The sequence below is a fragment of the Sardina pilchardus genome, chromosome 8 (genome assembly GCF_963854185.1).
Source record: "Sardina pilchardus chromosome 8, fSarPil1.1, whole genome shotgun sequence".
Lineage (NCBI taxonomy): Eukaryota > Metazoa > Chordata > Actinopteri > Clupeiformes > Clupeidae > Sardina > Sardina pilchardus.
Window position 1 is genome coordinate 18,610,751 of NC_085001.1, and position 21,975 is coordinate 18,632,725.

The 21,975-nt window shown below is 50.2% G+C and overlaps 1 protein-coding gene across 8 annotated transcripts in view; it reads left to right on the forward strand.

Annotated features, from left to right (window-relative positions):
• Positions 1–21,975, forward strand: part of fbrsl1 (fibrosin-like 1) — a 251,886-nt gene that overhangs the window by 202,165 nt on the left and 27,746 nt on the right. For all 8 annotated transcript variants that reach the window (XM_062543054.1, XM_062543055.1, XM_062543056.1 and 5 more), the window contains one exon: positions 15,776–15,824. In XM_062543054.1, the coding sequence (XP_062399038.1) occupies positions 15,776–15,824 (49 nt within the window). The remainder of the gene's footprint in view (positions 1–15,775; positions 15,825–21,975) is intronic.

Consider the following 21,975-nt stretch of genomic DNA (forward strand, 5'->3'; position numbering starts at 1 on the left):
TCGAGGGGGTCAGCCTGTAATTGTGGCAGCTGTGGACCTCCACCTTGTCTTCCGCCCTTGCCCCCCCCGCCCCCACCTCCACACCCTGAAAAAAAGCAGCGCTTTCCTGTGAGCAGACTGTGACTCTTTTGTTACCTTTATGAGGCTTAATTAAACACACCCGGTGTGGCACAGTGTCTGAGCACGAAGCCCAGGCGTGCCATTAGCCAGATGTGACTCCGTGCCTCTAATGATAGAGGAACGAGGCGGTGGGGATGAACCAGCCCGGGGAGTCCTTCATCACCGCATCCAAGGTGTCATGTTGGCCTAAGTGGCCCATCATTCTGGGCTACTGTGCTGCAATCCCATGGCACATTTTTCACACATTCATTACGCCTGCGTCGTCGTCCTCCTGCTGCAGCCCTCGTCGGCACAGCCTTCCCCCCGCCGACCGAATGTCAGAAAAGACGCCTTTAGATTCAACTGGAAAGAACCGTGATGGAACAAAGAAAAGATGGCTGAAGGCTACAGAGGCTAGCTGAGAAGACGTTTTTTTTTTTTTGTCTGTGTGCCGTCTATTACTGCATGCCAAATATGCGAGTCGGGGGGGGGGGGGGGGTAGTTTAAATAAAAAGACGAGATGAAATTATTTTGTTCCTTCTGCCGATTTAATGTATTGTCAGAGACGCTGGGGAATCGGAGGGCGTTCTTGAAGACTCCAGAAAATGTCAGTCTCCCCCGCTGAGGCTTTGGAGGCACTGAAGGATTCAGCTGACAAGCCCTGACTGATCGGCTCAGATTTACAGGCCGCTTCCTTTCAGCATCGCCGAGGATCTTAGCCATTGAGCACTCTCATATTTCCTCTTAAGCCCTTTCACTTGCAGTGTATTAAATCCCCTTTTAATCTCGTCGCGTTTTTCTCCCCCCCACCCCCCTTAGTAAGCAGATTTGGACGGGGAGGTTTAATTAGATGCGTTTTCCTCTGGATGCGGATGTGTCGGGTGGTCCGCCGCGCTGCCTGGGGAGAGAGCGGGTGGGAACGGGGCCTACATACCAAACATAAGGCCCCTTCGTTAGCGAGGAGCTGACGAGCTGCCGCTCACATTAGGGTAATTAACACCGCCACAGATTGTGGAACAGCTGTGCAATTTAGCACTGTGGCAACACCAAAGAGTTGAAAGGCTCCGCAAACAGAGGAATGCAAAAAAAAAAGCCGCTGCCGAGGCAGCAAGGGTAGAACGGCAGGAAAGGGAGCTCACACTGGCTGCGTCGCTGTGCGGAGACGAGCTGTTATCGTGTAATGAATTTGTACTAATGTGGCGGAGACATGGTTGTGCAAAATGGTATTTAAAATAGCATCGGTTGTCTTAAAGGTGAAAACCAGAGAGCTGTTTAATCTGTAATTTGAAGGCGGTCTGTGTGTTTGAGCAGCCTCAGACCATGTCTCATGGTTTTGTAGAAGTATGATCTTACTGAAAGAAGGCAGCCTTCAGACGTTTTTACTATATAATTTGAGAGCCTTTTCATCTTGCTTTCCTTGGCAGAAGCTGTCCTACCCCCAGAAAACTAAATTATATGTGAAGTAATTCAAGTGGGCCTCTTTCTTTTTTGTTTCTTTTTGATTATATTTAATGTGTACCGTTTCGGACTCTGTCCTTATTTCTTGTGGGTTTTTATCCTCGTGGATTGGTAACATCTGGTTTTGGGTTTTGACATGTAGGAGCGCTCGGCGTGTTGTTGGAAAAAAAAATCCCGCACATGGACAGAGATGTTTGCCTATGATGTTTGTCAGCTCCTGAAAACATTAGCATTTTTTTTCAGATGCTAAAGTAGCATTTTGTATTTCATCAATCCATACCAAAACCCTCAATTAAAGTATTCTTCAAGAATTATACTTGAACAAATTCTAGTGCTTGGTTTTGAACGCTGATGGAAATCTCCCTCATGCAGTACATTCCAGAGGAAATGAAATGTGAGGTTAGATGAATTAATCTATCTGGAGGGGTGATAGAACCTACGAGTGATTTCTTGCCCCTCCCCAAACGATCAGGCCTCTCTCGTGTTAAGACATCCCATGCTTGTCAGTAGGCGGTGCTCTCTGTTTCCATGCGAGCTCTGGAAACTTGTTAGATTTCTTCCGAGCGCGTGAGCTGCTGCTGCTGCTGCTGCAGCTTGACTTTGAGCGGAGACATCTCTGCCTTCGTCTCCCTTCGCCTTCTCGCCCGCCGGAGCTGCGAGCGGGCCACGGAGAGAGACAGCGCTACAATAATAATACAGGAACTGTCAGTCGGCGGTAATGCGAGCGGAAGGCGAGCCGAGGGCTGCGGCGTTGGGGAAGGCCAGGCCTGCCCACCGGGCCTGTCAGTTATTTGTCTGTCGTGTCTGAGGGGGGAGGCAGAGGCCTCCATGAGCTTGGGGGGTGGGGGGGGGGGTGTAGAGAGAGATGTGTGTGTGTGTGTGTGTGTGTGTGTGTGTGTGTGTGTGAGAGAGAGAGGAGGGAAGGGAGAGAGCCGTGCACAGGGGCTGACAAATATAATTGGGCCGCGTTCACACTTTGCCACTGGGCGGGCTTACGTCGCTCTCTGCTTGCCAACAGGGTGGTGCTGCACAGCAGCAACAGCAGCAGTAGGAGGAGGAGGAGGAGGAGGAGGAGGAGGAGGACGTGTGTTTCAGCGCTCTCCACAGCGAGCGGCCTGTTTTTGTAGTGTCCGCGTTGTTCACGGTGGCACCAGCTTGTTTTTTTATTACGTATTGCCTTGTTTGGTTTTCGACCCCCTCCCTCCCCCCCCCTCCCTCTCTTGACACGTCAGGTAGGATATCTACTGCAGTGCTGCCAGGGGGATTCCACCTCATAGTGCAAGCGAGGAGGGGTTGGGGTTGTGAATACTGACAACCTTGACAAACAGGAGTCTACAGCATGGCGAAGGTTGAGCCACCTGTGGCCCGTGCGCTAGCCTGCACACATCCGCAGGACGGCTGCACAGACTTGATGTGATGTGAGAGAGGAAGTGCAAACCTTCCACGGTGCTGTCTACAAGGCCCCCGCAAGCATTATGCATGCAGTCGGAGAAAAAAAAAAAAGGCCTGGCGATCGGTTGCTGAATGAAGGATGGCGAATAGACGAGCGAGAGCACAGAATGGAGGGATGGGTGTGTTTTTTTCCTCCTCTGGAAGTGGACTGACAGACGGGTGAAGTCTGCATTCACATCTGTTTATGCAGCTCTAATGATGTACAGGAGTATTGATCTGCTGAGCGTAAAGATTCTAACCTGTCCACCCCACCCCTCAGTCCTACCGTCTTCTCCTCCACCTCCCATCCACCCCCCCCCCCCCAATCGCCCACCTACACGCAAATATAGACAGAAAATGCTTCCAGCAGTCAGCTGTCAATCACAGGCGTGGGTGTGGACTGGACTGGAGGTGCACGGGCGTAGGCGGCTGCGGGAAAGGAAAAAAAAAAACGCAGAAGACCTGCAAAGCGTGCCCGAGCACTTACAGCGCAAAAACCACCACGGGGCACGTTTACAAGGCCAGCTGGGCTGCGGCGGTGGCGACTGCGACTCCGACTGCGACCACTGCACCGTACACTTAGATAGACGACGTAAAAAAAAAAAGCGTTTCCTCCCCGTAACGACCCTACCTGGGCCGCCTTTTCCGCCTGCCGGCCACCTCCCATTATAGCCCCGAGGTAGCTTCCGAGGATGGCTCGTAATGTGGAATAACAAGCCGACATGGCGGAGAGAGAGAGCGAGAGCGAGCGAACGAGGAGAGCGAGAGAGCGGCTGGAGAGCAGCATCCCTCTGTTCGGTGTCTGCCTCTGCTGCGCCTCCCCCGCTGTGCCGAGCTCCACAGCTTTTAACACTTGATTAAATCCCCCTCTCTCTGGTAAAGCTTTTAAGCAGTGTTGAGAGAGCAGGGGGATAGGGGCTGCTGTGTGTCGGAGGTAGATGAAGCTCCTCTTGGCGCTTGTGCTGCAGCTCATGGTTTGGATGGGGGTGGGATTGTGTTCGTGGGGAGGGTTTGGGGGGGAGGGAGAGAGAGAGAGAGACTCTCTTCCACGGGCCTGGTGGATGTATCCTGGATGATGTTCTTAGGCTCCACCGGTTGGATTATCCACGTTTTATCGCCCAGCTGTTTACAGTGGATCCCATGCGCTGACTGAAATGCCTCTTTATGTCGACAGACATGATATGCAAACTGGGCCGGGGTGTAAATGGGGAGTCCAATCCGCTTTATTCCACCGCTCTGTGGAGGGAAGTGAATGGTGTTTGAGGAACTCTGATGGGATAATCCAAAGGGGTGTGCAAAAGACGGAGCGAGGTGACGTCTCCAGTCGGGGCTGGCGCATTAGCCGGAGCCCAAGCCCCGACTTGCCACCGAGTCGCGCGCCGAGAGGGTTTTATTCTCTTGAGTGCTCCACGGCGGCGGAGCAGCTAGTGGCGTGGCATGTAAATAAAGTGTCGCCGATTGCCTCCCGCTCAAGGTCTTTGAAAAACAAGAGGTAATTAAAGCGAAGTGTTATCAACGCTGTATGGCCACTTAGCCGCTTGGGGGAAAGATTTCTGTTTGTGACTCTAGCTGTCATGGTGACATTTAGGAGGCGGTTCAATCTGCGAGCAGGCGGGTTTGCTTTATTGACAAGAAATGGCTTTGCTAAAACGACCCAGCTGCCCAGTAATTAGCTGTTAACCTTGCCTCTCTCCAATATGAAAGGGATCAATTGGCTGCATAATACGCTCATGCCAATACTCATACAAGAGCCGGGCTAACTATTGCCTAGTGACACCATGGGCTTAGAAGCATTTGACTTCAGCTTTGCCCTATTGAGTTCAGCCATGCTCCCGGCCTCCCAAGGAGACTGCGTCTTAACAACAACTGAAGTATTCATTGCTGCCATTGCAAGCTGCTTCCAAAATGGGATTAGGGCTCTGGGGAAAACTGTTTGTCTTTTTCCTTCCTCATGAATAATTGAAAATGTTGCATGTAAAACAAATTTGCGTTTACTTGCTTCATTATATTTTAATATACAGTGAATACTGTTAAGCATTGCTTGGCACAGGGAATAACTTTTAATGACCTTGTGTGTGGTTGCAGTAAATCCCTTTTTTTTACCACCCACGCAGTCAGAGCAAAAGCGTGCTCAAATTCCTCCGAAGAGGTGTTTTTTTAGGGTGTCACTGGTGCTAATTGGGTGTCTTTGGTGTGTACTGGTGTCGTTAGTGGCCGCGAAACCTCTGCCGGCTAATGACTGCGGCGCCGTGATTTCTTTTGAGGACGAGGTGGAGACTAAATGGCAGTGGAGGGAGAACCGTCAGCCAGACCCCCGGTGTCCGCAGCATCAGAGAGCTAATTGAGCTGTTTGTTTGTGTATGCCGAGCTTTCATTTAACGAGGGTCCCACATGGGCCACGGAGGGACAGAGGGCAGCAGGCTTCTCCCACCACCCCCTCACCACCTTCCTCCCTCCCGTCCAACACTTAGCCACATGACTGACTCAGGTAGCACACAGCGAATTGTGTGTAATTGAACGTGTCCACTGAGACCCCCCCCCCCCCCCCCACACACCCTCCCATACACACACACACTTTTTGTCACAAGGTCAGGCCATGCGTTTGGTATGTGGGGCTGAGGTTCAACAGTAAGTGTGAAAGCCTGACTCATAAGCTCTCTCACAAGGTTTCGGGCAGTTGTCGGGTCGGCGATAAACGAGTCAGGGGGGCCTGGGACCCGCAGCATGTGGTCCGCGCGTCGCGGGGGGGGAGTAATGCCCTCGCTATTCACAGTGACACGCCAGCGTGTTTATTTATACATCATGACCTCCCATAAGTCACACATCTGGAGCTCCCGCCGGTACAGGCGGAGGCCAACGACGGACTTGCACAATGCCATACCGCGCGTGCCAAACAAGCGGCAACAGCTAAGTTCAGCTTGGCCCGTAGCTTAGCTTGCTCCGAGTTGCCCTCGTAAAAAAAAATCGCCTTGCTGTCATGCCTGTGTCTGGACTCTGTCACTCAGTCCCCCGGTGTGTGTCCCAGTGTGGAATAAAGACATCAGTGGCAGACCCACGTGGCCCTCTAAATAAAGTGTGTCTGGTGGTCAAAGCCATTGCGAGCCTGCCTCGGGTTCTGCCGGCTGCCGTTTCTATATTGACCTGCTACCGGTGCTCCAACTATTCCGTCCTCGCTGCACCAGATTCTTAGCACATGAGAGATGTTCTCCGTTCCCCTCCCAGCAGTTAAACATCACGCAGACTTCAAAGTGTCTTTTAAGACGTGTTTTTTTGAAAATTGCCCGTTTTGTTTTGGGGGATTTTCGCCCTCGCTTTGATTTCGGCTGACGCAACAAACAAATAAACAGGCACGACCAGGTGTTGTGGCTCTCGCTACCCTGCCCGTTTCCCCTCTATTTATAAGGACAGCTGAGTTGGAGAACGGTTTTAAAGGCCTTCCAGGCATTTGATGACCTGCTGTGAAGTCGCTGCCTGGGTCTTGTGTTACAGCTGCCCGTAACCCGAGGCTGGGTGTCCGTTTTAAAAGTAAATTCCACTTAACATGCCGTGTCCCTTTCCAACACGAGCGAGGCTTAGCTTTGCGTCTCCTTTATATAGCGCATTCCATGTCTGTTTGTGCATGGGGTGGGAGGGGGGACTACAGACGGAAGGGTGGGGGGGGGGGGGGCACGTTGGTGTTAGTGGGGGGGAGGCTCCACAGACCACAGTGCCAGAAGCCGTACCAGCCTTTGAGGTTTTCCATTCCTACTTTGCCGTCCCTTCATACAAGTAGTTCTATTGATCTCCCTAAAAGCCTGCTCTATTTTAGCCTCCAGTGGCTGTCGTGTGAGTATAACTGGGATGTCGGTGTTAACCCTCCCACCTCGACGGCTAAACTGAATACTGTCTTGGGAGAGAAGGCAGATTCTGTAAAGGGCTATGTATGTCTCCAGAAACTGTAGCCCTGTGTGAGTGAGCCTCGCCACCAAAAGGCCACAGGTCAGTGTAAGGGCCACCCTCCAAGCACCCTCCGTGCGATCGCTCTGTGGGGGTAGTTGTCTTGCATTGGTGCCTGTTTGTGTGTGTGTGTGTGTGTGTGTGCGTGTGCCTGCCTGGGTGCCTTGTGGACACTTCCAAACACACACACACACCCTGTTCAGGTCAGAAGGGGTTTTTTTTGAGGTGGCGTCCTACAAGGGGTGATTCATGCAACTTAACGTTGTTGCGCGGCTCGGTTGAAAAAAAAAAAAAAACGCTTTGCATTTTTCCTCTCATTAAAAGCAGGCCCTGCTTGGCAGAGCGTGCCACAGGCGACCACGCAGTTAAATGTGCTGTCAAACGGGCCCTTTTACATTATAAAAAGTCCTCTCTGTGTTTCCTTTTCCACTGCGGAGGAAATACCTCTTGGGTTTTTCTTTCTCTCTCTGTCTCTCTCTCTCTTCCTTTTTTTCTAAACAAGGAGGAAGAGGGGGGGGGTCACATTTCTCTTTTTTTATCGCTGAATTATTTAACATCCTTGGATGGAGGGCTAAAAGTCAAAGCAAAACAGCCTTAAATGTAGAAATGTAACTTTTTTTTTTTCATTTTCTCTCTCTCCTCGCCCGGAGTCTATGATGACTCACTCGGAGCTCACATTGTTCGGGGTCGGAGAGAGAAAAAAAAAAAAAAAAGTTGAGCAAGACTTGTATTGAACATCGCTTTAAGCCACTTTCCTCTAACAAGCCGCAGAGAGGGTGGGCTGCGACTGGCGGAGATGCCTCCCCGCTCTCCCCCCCCACCCCCCCCGGGGGAGGCGAAGGGCATGCCAGGCCCGGCAGGCCGATGCACGTTAGTGCCGCGAGAGTCCTGCTGCGCACGTCCGCGCCTCCATCCACCCGCGAGTATTGGCAACGGCTCCGAGACTCGGACATGGATGGATGGATGGATGAGAAGGGGATGACGCTCTCAGTGGGATTGCACGGGGCTCATGTAAATTTAGGACACGTCTGTGAAGGAGCTGCTGTTGTAGGAAGCATCTGAAACGGGCAAAAAAGGGGAAAAAAATCTGTATATATACATACACTGTGTGTGTGTGTGTGTATACAAACACTCAAGCCGTATTTTTTATGAGGCACTGTTTCTGTTACCAGTGCTATCTGGCAGATGGTGGTGTGGTGTTGAATATGGAGGACACATTGAATATTTTACAGGTCTGTGGATTGCTCTCTTTCTTCCGTCCAGAACAATATGTTCTTGCGGTTAACATTCCTCCAATACGATCCTCAGAAAAAAACAAAGAACGCAGATGGCTCCTCGAGGCATCGATGGAGATAGACCCACAATAAGGGTTATATAGGGTCTCGGGTATTTTTAGAATGATATTGAATGCACAGGAGGGTTTCAGTGAGTGTCTGAGGAGAGGAGTCGAGAGCGTTTAACAAATCTCACAGAGAGGAGTGATGTCTTCCATAGTCTCCATGTAAAATGAAAGGCCAGTTAATGGTGTGGAGCTGCCAGGGAGAGGCCTCAGGCTAGTGAGATGAGACTTAATGGCCATCTCTCTCTCTCTCTCTCTCTCTGACTCTCTCTCTCTCTATCTCTTTTTCTCTCTGTCTCCATCCTCTTCCGCACACTCTCTTTTTCTTTACACATTCTCTCTATCGCTCTCTTTCTCTCTGTCTCTCTCTCTCTCTGTCTCCATCCTCTTCCGCACATTCTCTCTACCTATCTCTCTCTCTCTCGCCCCTCTCTTATCTGCTAGCCTCAGTGCCAGCTGGGAGAGGCATGGCACTCCGATCTCTATCTGCTCTGCAAGTAATAAAGAACAGGGGCCCCCGATTCCTCCGGAAGATTAGCCGTGCCTTATCTCGCCCTCACATTTTCACATTAAAGAGCAGGGGGGGGGGGGGTACGGCCCCACAGCCCCACGCCCCCTGCGCGCCCAGCCACCAGACAAGACGAGCCGAGCGGACCCCTCGCTGCGCGCACCGCGCTGTGCTCGGCGGCGCCGTCCGCCGTCAAATTTACCTTCTCCCCATCAACCTCGGCGAGCTCCTCTTCCGCCCCGCGGCGCTCCGGGGCATTCTGGTGCTCGGAGCCGCGGCTAGGAGGCCGAGGCATCATCGCAGCCTGCTGTCTGACCTGCTCAGATAGTATTATCTCCCGCTGGCTGGTTTTTAAAAAAAAAAAAATTTTGCTCAGTGCCGCGTTGCACAGCATCTCGGAAATGTAAATAAGGTCGACGTGTGTTTGCAAGCCCGCATTCGAAAACAAGTCGGGCGAGTCAAATGGAAAGTAATGCGAGATAATGCCTTAATTTCCTCTGTTAGCGCGCGGGTTCTTAATGCATCCTGTTGTGTCGTGCTCTTTTTTTCTGACAGTCACTTTGTGGTTATCTCGCTGGAATATGCAGCGGATTTCGATGCTCAGGTTGGCTTAACTGGCACTGATAGGCTATCCCCGATCCCTAATTCAGACTGAATTTAGCTTGTTATCTGATCCGTGTGTCTGTGACTGCAGCGTTTCCTGTCCTATCCTGATAATATTTTCCTTCAGATATATTTATTTATTTATTCATTCTCTCCTAGCCTCTTTCACTCACTCTCTCCTCCCTGTTTTTTTTCTCCCCCCTTTGCCTTCTTATACCCTTCGTCTTGCCCAGGTTTTAAATTTTCATTTGTCACCCTCTCTCGCCCTCCAGGTTGCGAAATAGGTCTGGGCAACTTCTGTGAAATATGTCATGTCCTTTTCCCTCATCTCTCCTTATCTCGTTATTCCTGGCCGCGTTCTGGCCCCAGGAGGCGGCCGCCACGTTGATTTGTGACCCTCCGTCTCTCTCCTCCCTCCCCCCCTCTATCTCTCTCTCTCTCTCTCGCTCTCTCTCTCTCTCTCTCTCTCTCTCTCTCTCTCCTTGGCTCTAATGTGATGCGTGCCTCTGCCCTTCTGCGGCTGATGAAACGGCGCCCTGCGCTCTCCCGATAGACTGCTAATTTGTATACTAAACTGACAGGCAGCCATGATAAGAGTTAGCAACTGCTCATAATCAGTGAACACAGAGAGGTAGAGAGAGAGAGAGAGAGAGAGAGAAGAAAATCACAGAGATGGGAAGGATTTTTATTTTCTTTCATGAAGGAAAAAGGGAGAGAGATATGCAAGCGGCATCCAAGCATCCACCAGAACGGAGCGAGCGATATTTTACATTCAAAGAGTCGGCTCGCGGCAGCCAGCTTTTCCTCGGCTTTTTTTGCATGCGCCTCGCCGTTGTTGCCAAGGGAAGAAAGATGGGTGGCGCGAGGAAGAGGAAAATCTTGCTCCCCATTCGCCCGCGATGTCTGGCAGCAAAAAGATGGCGCTCGCAGCGACATGCGGAGACATGTGGGGAGGATTTCATTTTGCACGGTCACCCCGCAGAATTCATTATCATCTTAATGACGCTTTAGGTGCAGCTGAATGTCTAATGTGCGAGGGTTGACAGTGTGCGTGGGAGATTGCCTAGGTCTCCTATGGCTTTTGGATGCGGGGGGGGAGGGGTGTTGGAAGCATGGTACTGTGGTATCGTCAGCCCAAACTTGTTCTGACTGGGGGCGTGTGGCACGAGGGCCCCCTGATATCGTGCTCGCACGTGGTGGGGAAACAATAAAAAATTAAAAAAATGTGCTGCAGCTTATGATAAATGACCACGAAGGAGGTCATTAAGTTTCTGGAGCAGGAGGCGCCAAAGAAGGACAAACGCCGAGGAGATAATTAATTTGGAGTCCCTGTTGCAGGCCATTTATGCATGGCTGAGCACATTTGCACAGTAGCCTAAGCCATCTCAAGACGTATTTTTGCCCCTGCTCGTCTCGCCCGCACCCACACACACACGACAGTCGGGGCAAGAGGTCCGGGCGAGACCGCAGCACGCACTTTAGAAGTTTGAGTGGGTGCTGACGGAGATATTTATCAAAGCGCTGTCTGGCCTGACATGATTGTTACATAAATGGCAGAGAAAATATGGCCTTGTGGCTTTGGACAAAGTCCCAGCTGTTAATAGAAGGAGGCTGAAGGGGGTGTGTGAGGGAGGAGAAGTGAGAAGTGTGTGTGTGTGTGTGTGTGTGGGTGGGGGGGGGTGCATGTGAAGTGGCAGAGGAGGAGCAGGAACGGGTGACGGAGGTGACAGTGATGAAGCACCAACCCGAGCTGCAAATTAACACGAGCGAGGCCCAGGAGGGAAGGGAAGAGAGGGAGAGAGAGACTGAGAGAGAGAGGGAGAGAGAGAGGGAGGGAGGGAGGGAAGGAAGGGAGGCACGGGTGGGAATGGTTAGCCTGCCAGCGTAATTGAGAGCTGGTGTTTCTGAGTCAGGGTGCCCTCCTCATATGCCGCCCTCCATGGCACTCAGGGTGATGAATGACACCACCTGGCCGGGCTGCGATGTGCCACGGCGCGTCGTGCCAACCGACCGAGCCCGTCCGCCCCCTCGGCCCCATCCTCCCGCTGCTGCCGCCGCCACGGCAGCAGCAGCAGCCTCCGCCCGCCGCCAGGCGATGGCACCCTTGTTTGGCTCTGCCCACGCAGGTCGGCGGGGGATCGGAGCGCAGAGGAAACAGAGAGCAGCGTGTGTGGGCTGAGTGTCGCTGTTCCATACGCCAGCCATGTTGGAGGTGACGGGAGATTCGTTACTGCCGGAGATACGGCGAGATACGTTCAAAAACACTTCAGCTTGGGTCAGTGACAAAGAGGGCATTTTGACAGTTATTGAGCGCGGTGTTTATTTCTGGCCTTGCCTAGCGCAATCTGTAATCAACACGCTGTCATGCGTTTGGGTCTGTTTGTGCCTCTTACGAGCCCTCGACTGGTGTTATTTATTTGAACAGCAACTGTGCCTCTCAAGTAGGGCTTTAAGACTGCTGTCATGGAGTGTTCGCAAGGAGCCCTTGTTTTGTATATACTTCATGTAGCTATGCGATGGCTCATTCCGGGCGCCATTGCTAGCATGGGTTTGGCTCTCGGTAATTCGCAGCAAGCAGGCAGAAGGAGGGAGATCAAAAGGTAAAATGCAGGCGTGGGATTGTTTGATATACCGCGCTGTAAAAATTGGTCTCTCAGCAGTATTTACAGAATGAGGTTAATTGAAGCGGGGGTAATTGCTGACCTCCATGTCTGTTGTGAAATCACATCCTTAACTGATCAATGCCTTTCATAAATTTGTTGCGGAAAGGTCATTGGGCTGATTAGATTCCCGCTGTAATGCTTCCTGCCTCCACGCGCACTGAGATACTGAGAGGAAAGCATTTAGTTGCTTTTTTTTTGCCGTACAGGGAAAGGATGTGATAAATGCACAGGCTTGCTGCCATTTTAATATTGTGGAGTAAATTAAGTTGACATTTGAAATGCTCACAGATTTTTCCGCTTTTTCTTTTTTTCCCTGTGTACAGTCATCGGGGTTGAATAACAAATATAAATATCACAGTGAATGCTGAGTGAGGGTGTTTTTTTTTTTTTTCTCAGCACACTATATGGGGCTGTGCTATCAGGAGATTTATCCGTCCAATAAGTCACTCGTGTCCGGGGAAGTTGTGGGACTTCTTAAAACAAACACCAGCGTAATTTGTAATTTGGCATTCCCTAAATCCTGGACTTTATGGTGGTGAGTGTGGCTCTTGGGGGAGTTAGCACTCTGTTGGTGGGATCTGACCCCGTCTCCCATGTGCACACACACACACACACACACACACACACACACACACACACACACACACACACACAGGACCAAACTCCCCGCCTCATGACCTCATAAGGAAGCCGTAGGATTTCACAGCTGCTGTAAGCGGGCCACGACTGAGGCCCATGACCTCCTTGTTGCTTTTCTTCTCCCCTCACGCTTTTTCTCTGCCCTTTTCTTTTATCGCTAGTTCTTTTCTCTCCCCTTCCCTCGTTCTTTTTTTTTCCGTCCGAGTCTCTCTCTCTCGCGCGCGCGCGCGCTCTTTCGGTCTCTCTCTCTCTTTCCTCAGGGAGTCCTTGTGTGGCTCAGAGGAAGCTGAATCATAAAGCATAGCTAATGAATAGAATGGGGAAGGAAAGCTGAGGCCTGTTGACGGCTCTCTGGAGAGAAGGCCCGGCCGTCCAGCCCCAGGCTCAAATAGCAGACGGCCCCCAAAGGTCAGGCTTCCTGCGGCCCAGTCCAAGGGCTTTTGGCTCCCAGCAATGTGGCTTGAATTTCCTTTCGTTTTTGAAATGGTTATATTTCCCTCCTTCCTTTGGAAAACCTGGCCTTTGGTCTCTTGTTTTTTTTATTTCCTCCTCTCGCCTCTCTCGTTCCCCGCCTGTTCGCTCTGCTTTTTTTTTTCCCTTTTTTTTTTAATTACCATCGGGGTTGCCTTCACAAAGGAAGTGTGAAGAATGTGTTACATATGACCTTAACCCAGCGACCCACTGTTGCGAATCCAGAGAAGATATGTCATCTGAAGACAGATTTTCTGCCCTACGTGTGGCTAGGTTAATTTCACATGTCGGGCCTTTCATTTCAGTGGGTTTTCAAAAGGTCTGGGTGAGAGCACATGCTCCCAGGTCCCATCCTTCTTTTTTAGAATCTCAAGAATGAAATTGCCAGCCTTGTTTACACTGTTAGTTTGTGCGGTACCCATGCTAAATATTTTAATGAAAACCAAGGGAACTTATCTGAAGAGCAACAAGATTTTTTCTCTCTCCCTTTGGACTTCATTTGAGTCTCATTGTTGTAAGTTATTAAGAAGCTGCAAATGGTGTAACAAGCACAATATCTCTAATGTGCATTGAAGTCTCCACCCCCCCCCCCACACACACACACACACACACATACACACATACACACACTTTATTCAGAGTACTATTCTTGGCCAATTCTACAGCACAGAAATTCTAGGGGCCCATACTCTGGACTTTGGGTCATAAAATGTAAAATGTTCAATAAAAAAAAATGGTGCAGGGAAGATGAGAGCGAGGCACAAAAGGTCTGCAGTGCCGCTCTGGAAAAAAAAAAAAGGAGGAGTCCCTGAACATGCCGAAATATAGCTCTGAACTAGAACACCTTAATGGAGCTCAATTCTCAAGTTAGTGTCCTCCTTTAAAATAATGACACTTTTTAGCCTGTTCTCAGAGGAGGTCTGGCCAGCTGCACCAGCCGGAGACGAGATGAGCCCATAGTGAAGAAGTGGGCTGCACAGAGCAGACACTGGCCCCTAACAGTCTTTGGCTAAGCATGCCAAGGAAGGGGATTGAAAGGATCTTTAAAAAGAAAGGGGATGGTGGTGGTGGAAGAGGCAGGGGGGGGCAGGGAGGATGGGGATTTGGGGAGTGGGGTTTGAGGGGGATTGGGTGCCGTCAGAATCACTGAAGAGTCTGAAGTTGGTGCCAAGGAAGGCCATCTGTATTCCCAATGTCTTTGTGCGCCTTTGCGTGAGTCCACAGCCTTGCTTTACATATGCTTTTTCCAGTGCCGTTTGAAAGTCACAATAATGGCCACGTGGATACGTCGGCCCGATGGCTGAAACATGTGTTCACCTCATCTGCCTTTGTGTGCAGTGTGTGTGTATGGACTGCCGTCGTACGATAATTGGGATGTTTGAAGTTAGCGTTATCTTCTCCAGTGTATGAGCTTGCTGCCTCCTCTCAAACAATGCTGCGTTGTCTGAGCTTGATTTATGAGGTTGGTTGCGGTGTTTAAAAAAAAAAAGAAATGATTGTCTTGCTGGTGGATGTGTATTTATGTAAACGTATGGTGTGTGTTTTTCTTTCTCAAACGGCTCGCCAGAACTTACACATACATGTGAGGGAAAGGGGAGGAAAAATCGCACAAATGTTTAGTCTAGACGTCTCGGCTGTCAGCTTTTGTGGGGATCTTTTCCTCGAAGCCGTTTGTCTGCAGCCGGGCGGCCCGCTCTTGTATGTTTCACACCCAGCTGTAATGAAATGCTTCACGCCGTCACAAATATCTCCCCAAGACCAAGAACGACCCAATCATGTCCATGCCAAAAACCTGCAATATTTTGTTCTCAAATGTAGGAACGCCAATTATCAGACAAGTGACGATACAATGACAATTTTAGCACTTTCACGTCTAGTGTTTTGCATTAATACAGGCCCTATATGATCCTCAAAGGTGATTTGTTTTATTCTGGTTTGGAATTAGTTTGGAATTAGCGTGCATTGCTATTTTCTTACCATACAACAGAACCATTGTGCATAAGGTCTAGGTCTTTTGTTTTGTTTATTGGAGCCAGAGTAGGAATGCCTGGAGCCCATTGGCCACACGTCCACTGGGCTTCCACGGGGCCTGTGGGTCATTAGCGGCTCCTGACAGCTCCGCTCCGCTCCCCGTCTCCTGCCCGCCGCCTCGCCTCCTCCTCTGCTCCAGGAGGCTGTCGGGTGGCACAACAGTGCCCCCCAATGTCACGTCTCCTTCCTCTGGAAGGCTGAGAGACAGCAGGGTCTGACTGCTGTGAGCAAGGCTGGCTAGTTGGTTGGTCGGTTGGTTGGACCTGGCTGTGTGTGTGTGTGTGTGTGGTTGCTTTTGTGAGGTGTGACTCTGAGGTACACGGCAGCCTCTCTGAAAATCTTATGATACAGGGATGGGCTCAGCCCGGGCTCCTGAATACACCATGAGTGCCTGTCTGGCCGCGCACAGATTTCCACCTCGCCTGTGAAGCATGGGCTGGATGAAATGGCGGTGCTGGTGGAAGGTGTCTGAATAAATGTATAATCTTTGTCGACTTGGTAGAGCTGTCCGTATCCTCTTCCTCTCTCGCCTGTCTTTGTGTCTCCTCTTTATCTGTGGTTCCTTTCATTAATACGTTATCTCCTCTGTTTCCGCAGGCTTCTGATGTAGGATCAGAGAAACTTTTCTCACCCACTGCAGCTAAAGGTAAGGATGTGGATCACATATTTATTTATTTATTTCCTTCATTCACTTCCTAATTACCTGTGTGCCAGCACCAGTGGCTCCTGTAATCCTTCCTTGACCACATCCTTCATTGTTATCACATTGATAACATTGACCGAATGTGTACTTGTGATTACTCACATAATAATTACTCACATATACTAATATTCACATATCTAATGTATCCTCCTACATTTAACATATTATTGGAATTTGTTTCATGAAAAATTCAAGCAAAATACTTCATCGAAGCTGAAAGCATAACATGTCTGGGCTGTGAAGGAATATAACAAAGGAGCGTGTATCTTAAATGCTGTTTTGTTGCTACTGGTTTTGATGCGTGTTCTCCTGAGCTTCCCCCTACCTCCACTGCTGCAATGTTTGATACTTCCGAGCTGAAATAACCGGAGGCTATCTAGTGCATAGCTCCCTGATGCTCCCTCCACTGTGCTCCGTACATGGAGTAAGGGGGGGGAGGCTGTTTCCACAACCATACGAGCCAAAGGTATTACCCTTCCCACCGTCTGGTTCATTAAGGCTCTCCCTCTCTCTCTCGCTGTCAGAAGCCCAGAGCCACATGCTTCCTGCAAGGCGGCCACAAATGGGGAATTCACCCCAGGCCATACCAGCTCCCTGACAGCAGGCTTGACGCTAATGGCAGGCAGGGACGGGGTCTTAACCTCTCTCTCTCTCTCTCTCTCTCTCTCTCTCTCTCTCTCTCTCTCTCTCTCTCTCTCTCTCTCTCTCTCTCTCTCTCTCTCTCTCTCTCTCTCTCTCTCACACACACACACACTCGGCGTTAAAGCTCAGGTCGTGGGTTATTGGCTGGGGAGGGCTGCTGCACCTGTATGCCAGCCCCCCTTTAGACTCTGTGTGTCTAAATGAGAGGACTCGGGGTGGGGTGTTAGGGTTGTAACAGGGAGAAATGTGTGTGTCTGCGAGAGTGTTGTTGGGAGGGGGGGCGGCGGGGCTAGGAGGTTGTACGTCCCGCGATGAAAGGCAGCAGAGCGCAGTGACTGTCCCCCCTGGGCACATGCCTGGCCCATTAATAGATGCAGCACAAGGACTATTTATTTAAAGTGGGGAGCAGTTTTCTGAGCAGGAGACTTGTCTGCCGGCCAGCATGGAAATAGTAGGATCTGGTATGCCCTTGTGAGAGAGGAGGGGGGGGGGGGTAAAAACAACAATGAAAAGCTTTCTGGTCAAAGCCCTTGTCATTTCCCCAGCAACTGTGATTCTTGGAATGGAGGCTTAGGTTTATATTAGATCTCTGACATGGTGTGTTTTATTTGCCCTGGATGCATACACATGTTGCTTGTCTGGCTAAGTGGGAATGCTGTAACGCCCATTCCTTGGAAGGCTTTGTGTGACGCTCTCTGTGAGTATGGGGGGGGGGGGGGGGTAATAGACCAAAGAGATAAAGTCGAGCCCAGGGCTGCATTGTTTATTATTTGTAAAAGCGTTGTTTATTATTTATCTGTTTTAGATCACCCCATCCTACCTCACGCACACACGCACACACTTATCAACTGTGTGTGTGTGTGTGTGTGTGTGTGTGTGTGGGGTGGGGTGGGGGGGGTGGCGGGGGTTAGAGTGGGTATGTCAGTGGGCGAAGGAATCATCCGAAAATCCTGCTAATGTGGCCAACCCGTACACACAAGGCTCAGGGATTAGGCTCAGAGAATTACATCCAGGCAATCCCATCAGCATCCTTTGCCTGTTTTTCACAGGGATCACCAGGCTAGTGTTGAAGAACTGCTTGGGGGGGGGGGGGTTGCAGATTAGGATTAGAGTGAGAGATTGTGAGAGGTGGAGAGAGAGGGGGATGAGGGGAAAGGAAAAGCCAGAGACAGGTCTCTTAGGATAAGGTGATTTGGTGACGAGCTGAGATTGTATTATCATGCTAGCCGTTCCAAATGGTTGACGCCGGCTCCATTGTGGCCATGGACACTACAGGCTGTGTTTTGCCTGTTTCAATTCTACTCCCCGTCATTCTTCCCCATGGCTCTCTCTCTCTCTTTCTCTCTCTCTCTCTCTTTCTCTCTCTCTCTCTCTCTCCCCCCTCTCTCTCTCTCTCCCCACTGTGTTATTGAATGTGTGCTAAGCGGGTTTGTCTGTGGAATGCCGCGGCGCCCTGGGCTGCTTTTCCTTCTTTTTACGGGCCAGCGTATGCGTCCCATTACCCGTCTGCTAGTTGATTCCTCTGGGACCAATCTAAATCCCAGCGATTTTCGGAGCCTCAAATGGCTTGGCCTGCAGAAGTATTGTCAGATTGGAGGTTTGCCCTGTTGCTGGCTTTTTCCTCTGAACAGTGCACAAGCAGGCGAAACACAATGCGTGGCTTGGATGTGTTTATTGAGACTAGGAAATTTGGTGTGCGGAGGTAAGGGTTCTCTTCTTTGTTTGGGTGTTATTAACTCAGGGCCGTGTGTATGACTCATGCAATGAGAATAGATGTGCATACCTTTCATTGTTCGCATTTATAGATCTACTGTACCAGTGGCTTTTGAGCTAAGTGGGATTCGCTTAAGAGCATCAGGGGAAAGAATGTCTGGACTTCAGACGAGTTTGAAGATCCGACTGGGACTTGGGAGTACTGGGACGCCGTCCATTTTTTGTGTGAGGTCCGGGCAAACCTGGGGCATCTTGGGGTAGGAGAGAAAGATTGCCGAAAACCCATTTCTGAAGTGGATTTATGCCATTGTAATCCTGATTAATTTTGACCCGTTGTGCTCATTTTAAACAGCGCATTACAGTAAGCGTGAACACAGCAAGCTCCGGGCGAAACCAGGAGCTTAGCGGCTTTGGGAGGCTTAGCAGCAGATGGCATTTTAAGCCGGACTTAATAAATTGTTTCCATTAAACTTACCGGCCCACACATACAGGATTAGTCCAGTGGAACAAAGGAAGAAGGAGTGTGAGAAGAATGAATAAAAAAAAAATGCACACACATTCGCATGGCCACAACCTCCACCAAATGGAAATGAAAAAATGCCTCATTCCACTTTCTCTTTGGCCAAAATTAGGGATAAGGTTTAGCATTGCGCAGATGAGACGGAGAGGCCTGTTTCAATTTTGCACCATGTCAAACATGGGGAAAGACCACTTTGACGCAAGCAAACCCATTGACGAACGCTCTGACTAGAAAACACTAATCGTGTATGAATACTTGTATATTTGAATGTAAACAATGTGTACAGTTTATATACAGCTGGGAGAGAACATTTTGTGTGTGTGTGTGTGTATCCATTTTTTTTTCCCTCCACGATGCCATTGTCAGGGACTCAGTTCCCCAGAGGCTGGCTGCTGAGTCCACCCCCTTGGCCTGATGAGCTTGCGCTTCGTTCTCTAAGCTCTCATTATGTGCTACACGGCTCAGGGTCCCCGCGTCGAATCGCTAATCAAGCACTCTGTCTGCAGCCCCACGATTCAATAGGTCCTGAGTGCCCTTTGTTCCACCGCCGTTGTTTGCTGCATGTCAATTAAAAGGCCCGAGCGCTAATGTGTACCGCTAACGCTAGCTAGCTAGCAAGCTAGCACTCCTCTCCTATCCACACAGCCCATTCGCACAGGAGAGTATGAAATTCAGCTATGAGAGCTCTACCTGCTTGTGTGCGCACTCCAATAAAACATAGATAGATATAAATAAATAAAAGAGAGAGAGAGTGTGAGAGAGGAGGAGAAAATGGAGGAGCCAGGGATCAGGGTCAGGGGGATTGGGGCCAGAAGCAGTTGATGAGAGTGTGTTTGTATGCGCTGGCTCGCCACAGGCCAGGTCATTGTGATGTATTGCTAACCTCAGCGCTGCGGTGTTTGTGGCCTTTCGCCCATTAAATAATGAATAGAGGTTGACCTTTTGACCAGCTAATCAGCTTTGCCGCTGTTGAGTCGCAGGAGCTGGGTGTGAGGGGTGGACTCTGGGTGGGTGTGTGTGTGTGTGGGGGGGGGGGGGGCGTTGGGGGTCGCAGACGTGTAATAGCGAGAATGCAGACCACGGGGGCTTTATTTTGCTAGATTAGAGAGCCCAAATTAAAAACAAGCCGTCACCGCGGAGGAATCTAAGCCTGGTAAAGCTCACAGCAGTGCCCACTCTGGCTGTTTGACGAAGCCCAGCCGGCACATGCCTGATGGAAATGCTTTCTTTATCAGGAGCGATGGGCCGTATTGACAGAGCACTTATTGCAGTTAGCGAGGGTTTGTCATTTGGCTCATGTGACTACGTATTATGTAGGGAAGGGAAGGGGGCATGGGGCCTTGGGGGCAATGGGGTTGGAAGGGGGGGGGCCTGGGGGGGTTGTTTTTTGTCACAAGTGTCTGCTCCTGGTCACCATCACCACCTACCTAGCCCATGTCGAGTCCTGAAGCCGAAGCTTATTTGTTCTATTGATTAAATTCAGATTTTTAGACAGGCCCAAATCCCCGCGGACTAGAGCCCCAGTCGTTTAATTTCACCTGGTTCGTCTGTGTGCACAGCTCTCTGAGATCAGTGCACATGAGCGTGTGGTCTGTCACTCTATTAATCCGGCTCTTATCAGTCGGGCCTGTCATATTCAAAACTCGCAAAATTTGTTTGTAGCATTTTTAATTCCCGAACTCTGCCCTCGCCAGATGGATTATTTTTTTTTTAATGGCTATTTTATTGATGATGGTAATGCTGTTTGTGCAATCCCCCATTCCCCACCCCCTTGTCTGATAGATGGAAGTAAATAGAGTGAATACGGCAAAGATAAGACACGTGTTTAATAATTAATTGAGCCATTACTGACAGAGATTGCCTTTTTTGATTTAAGGCAGGAAGCTGGCTTCAGGGAGAGGAAAAGCAATTACAGAGCGCCGACTCTGGCCAGCGCTCTCCTCTCTGGAAGAGCACAGAAAAACACACCCTGTTAACTGGATTATTCCATGAATTATTTTATTCTCCTGCAATATTTATGGCGTTTTAAACTACAATCACGTCATCATGTACTATTTATAGGGAGTGGCAAGCGTGTCATTGCAAAAGCATTCATACTGATTTCATATGAGGCTTTTTGATGGGCTTTTCTCCTTCATGGGGAGGGGAGGGTATGTGGCAAACGCAATGGCAGATTTCCCAGGAGCGTGAATTTGTATATTTATGTAACACAGATTTCTTTGTTTGATTGTAACCAAGGCTAATTGGCTAATTGTTCAGAGTAAACCGCCACTGACCCACAAAGGCTCTGTGTGAAAACACTCCGCCACACTAGCCCATTGAATATTAAGCATGCTTTAGTGTTGAATTGCAAAACCTTTAAGTGGAGTTTCTATGGAGACGGCCGGCTTGGTCAGGTTTCATCTGGCTGACAGGGCGTTCAACAAGCACCCCCAGGCCATTAGGCAAGAAGGACACTCTTGCACTGACCCTGAGTAGCAGCGTATCACATCATTTGTCGCAAAGCTACATTTATAATGAAGAACTTAGAATGCTAGCACTTCTGTTTGTTATTGCTTGCCGCCTCTGTATGCTGCTAGCGCAAGACGCTATGTCTTCAACAAATAATCATTCATGGTATGATACGCTGTCACGGCCAATCCCGATCACACGGTGAGGTTTTTTTGCCAGTCAGACGCTGCCTTCAGGTGACCCCGAGACGGGGTTAAATGACGGAGCTTCTGTTTTCCCCCGTTCCCCCATTTATTTATTTACCTGCTGCGTGATTCCATCGACCTTGACGCCTCCCGCGTGTGAACTTCTCCCATCGGTCGCATCACGCAACAAATCACCAGACCAGATGTGCCTCCCCCCACCTGGAGCGGTGACCCCAAGGTGACGCTCCGCGCGCCACGTCTGACATTTCTATTTGGGGAGGCGTCAGGGTTAGATCTGCCAGCGATGAACCTGCTCGGGGAGGCATTTTGCGAAACTGACTGTTTGCCGACGACCGGCGCCCGTCCAAGCACACTAAAATGGGCTCAGACATGCAGTCTGTCTTTCTGCGCCCCCCACCTCCATACCCCCCCACCCCCCCTGCACCCCCTCCCATAGCCCCCTGTGTTTTGGATGGTTTTCGGCAAGCGTTCATTTGGAACAGTGGTGGCAAGTGTCTGCGGGTGTCTGAAGTGAATTCATTATGTCCCTGGCAGCTGTCGAGCAGAGGCCCGCCTTGCTGCA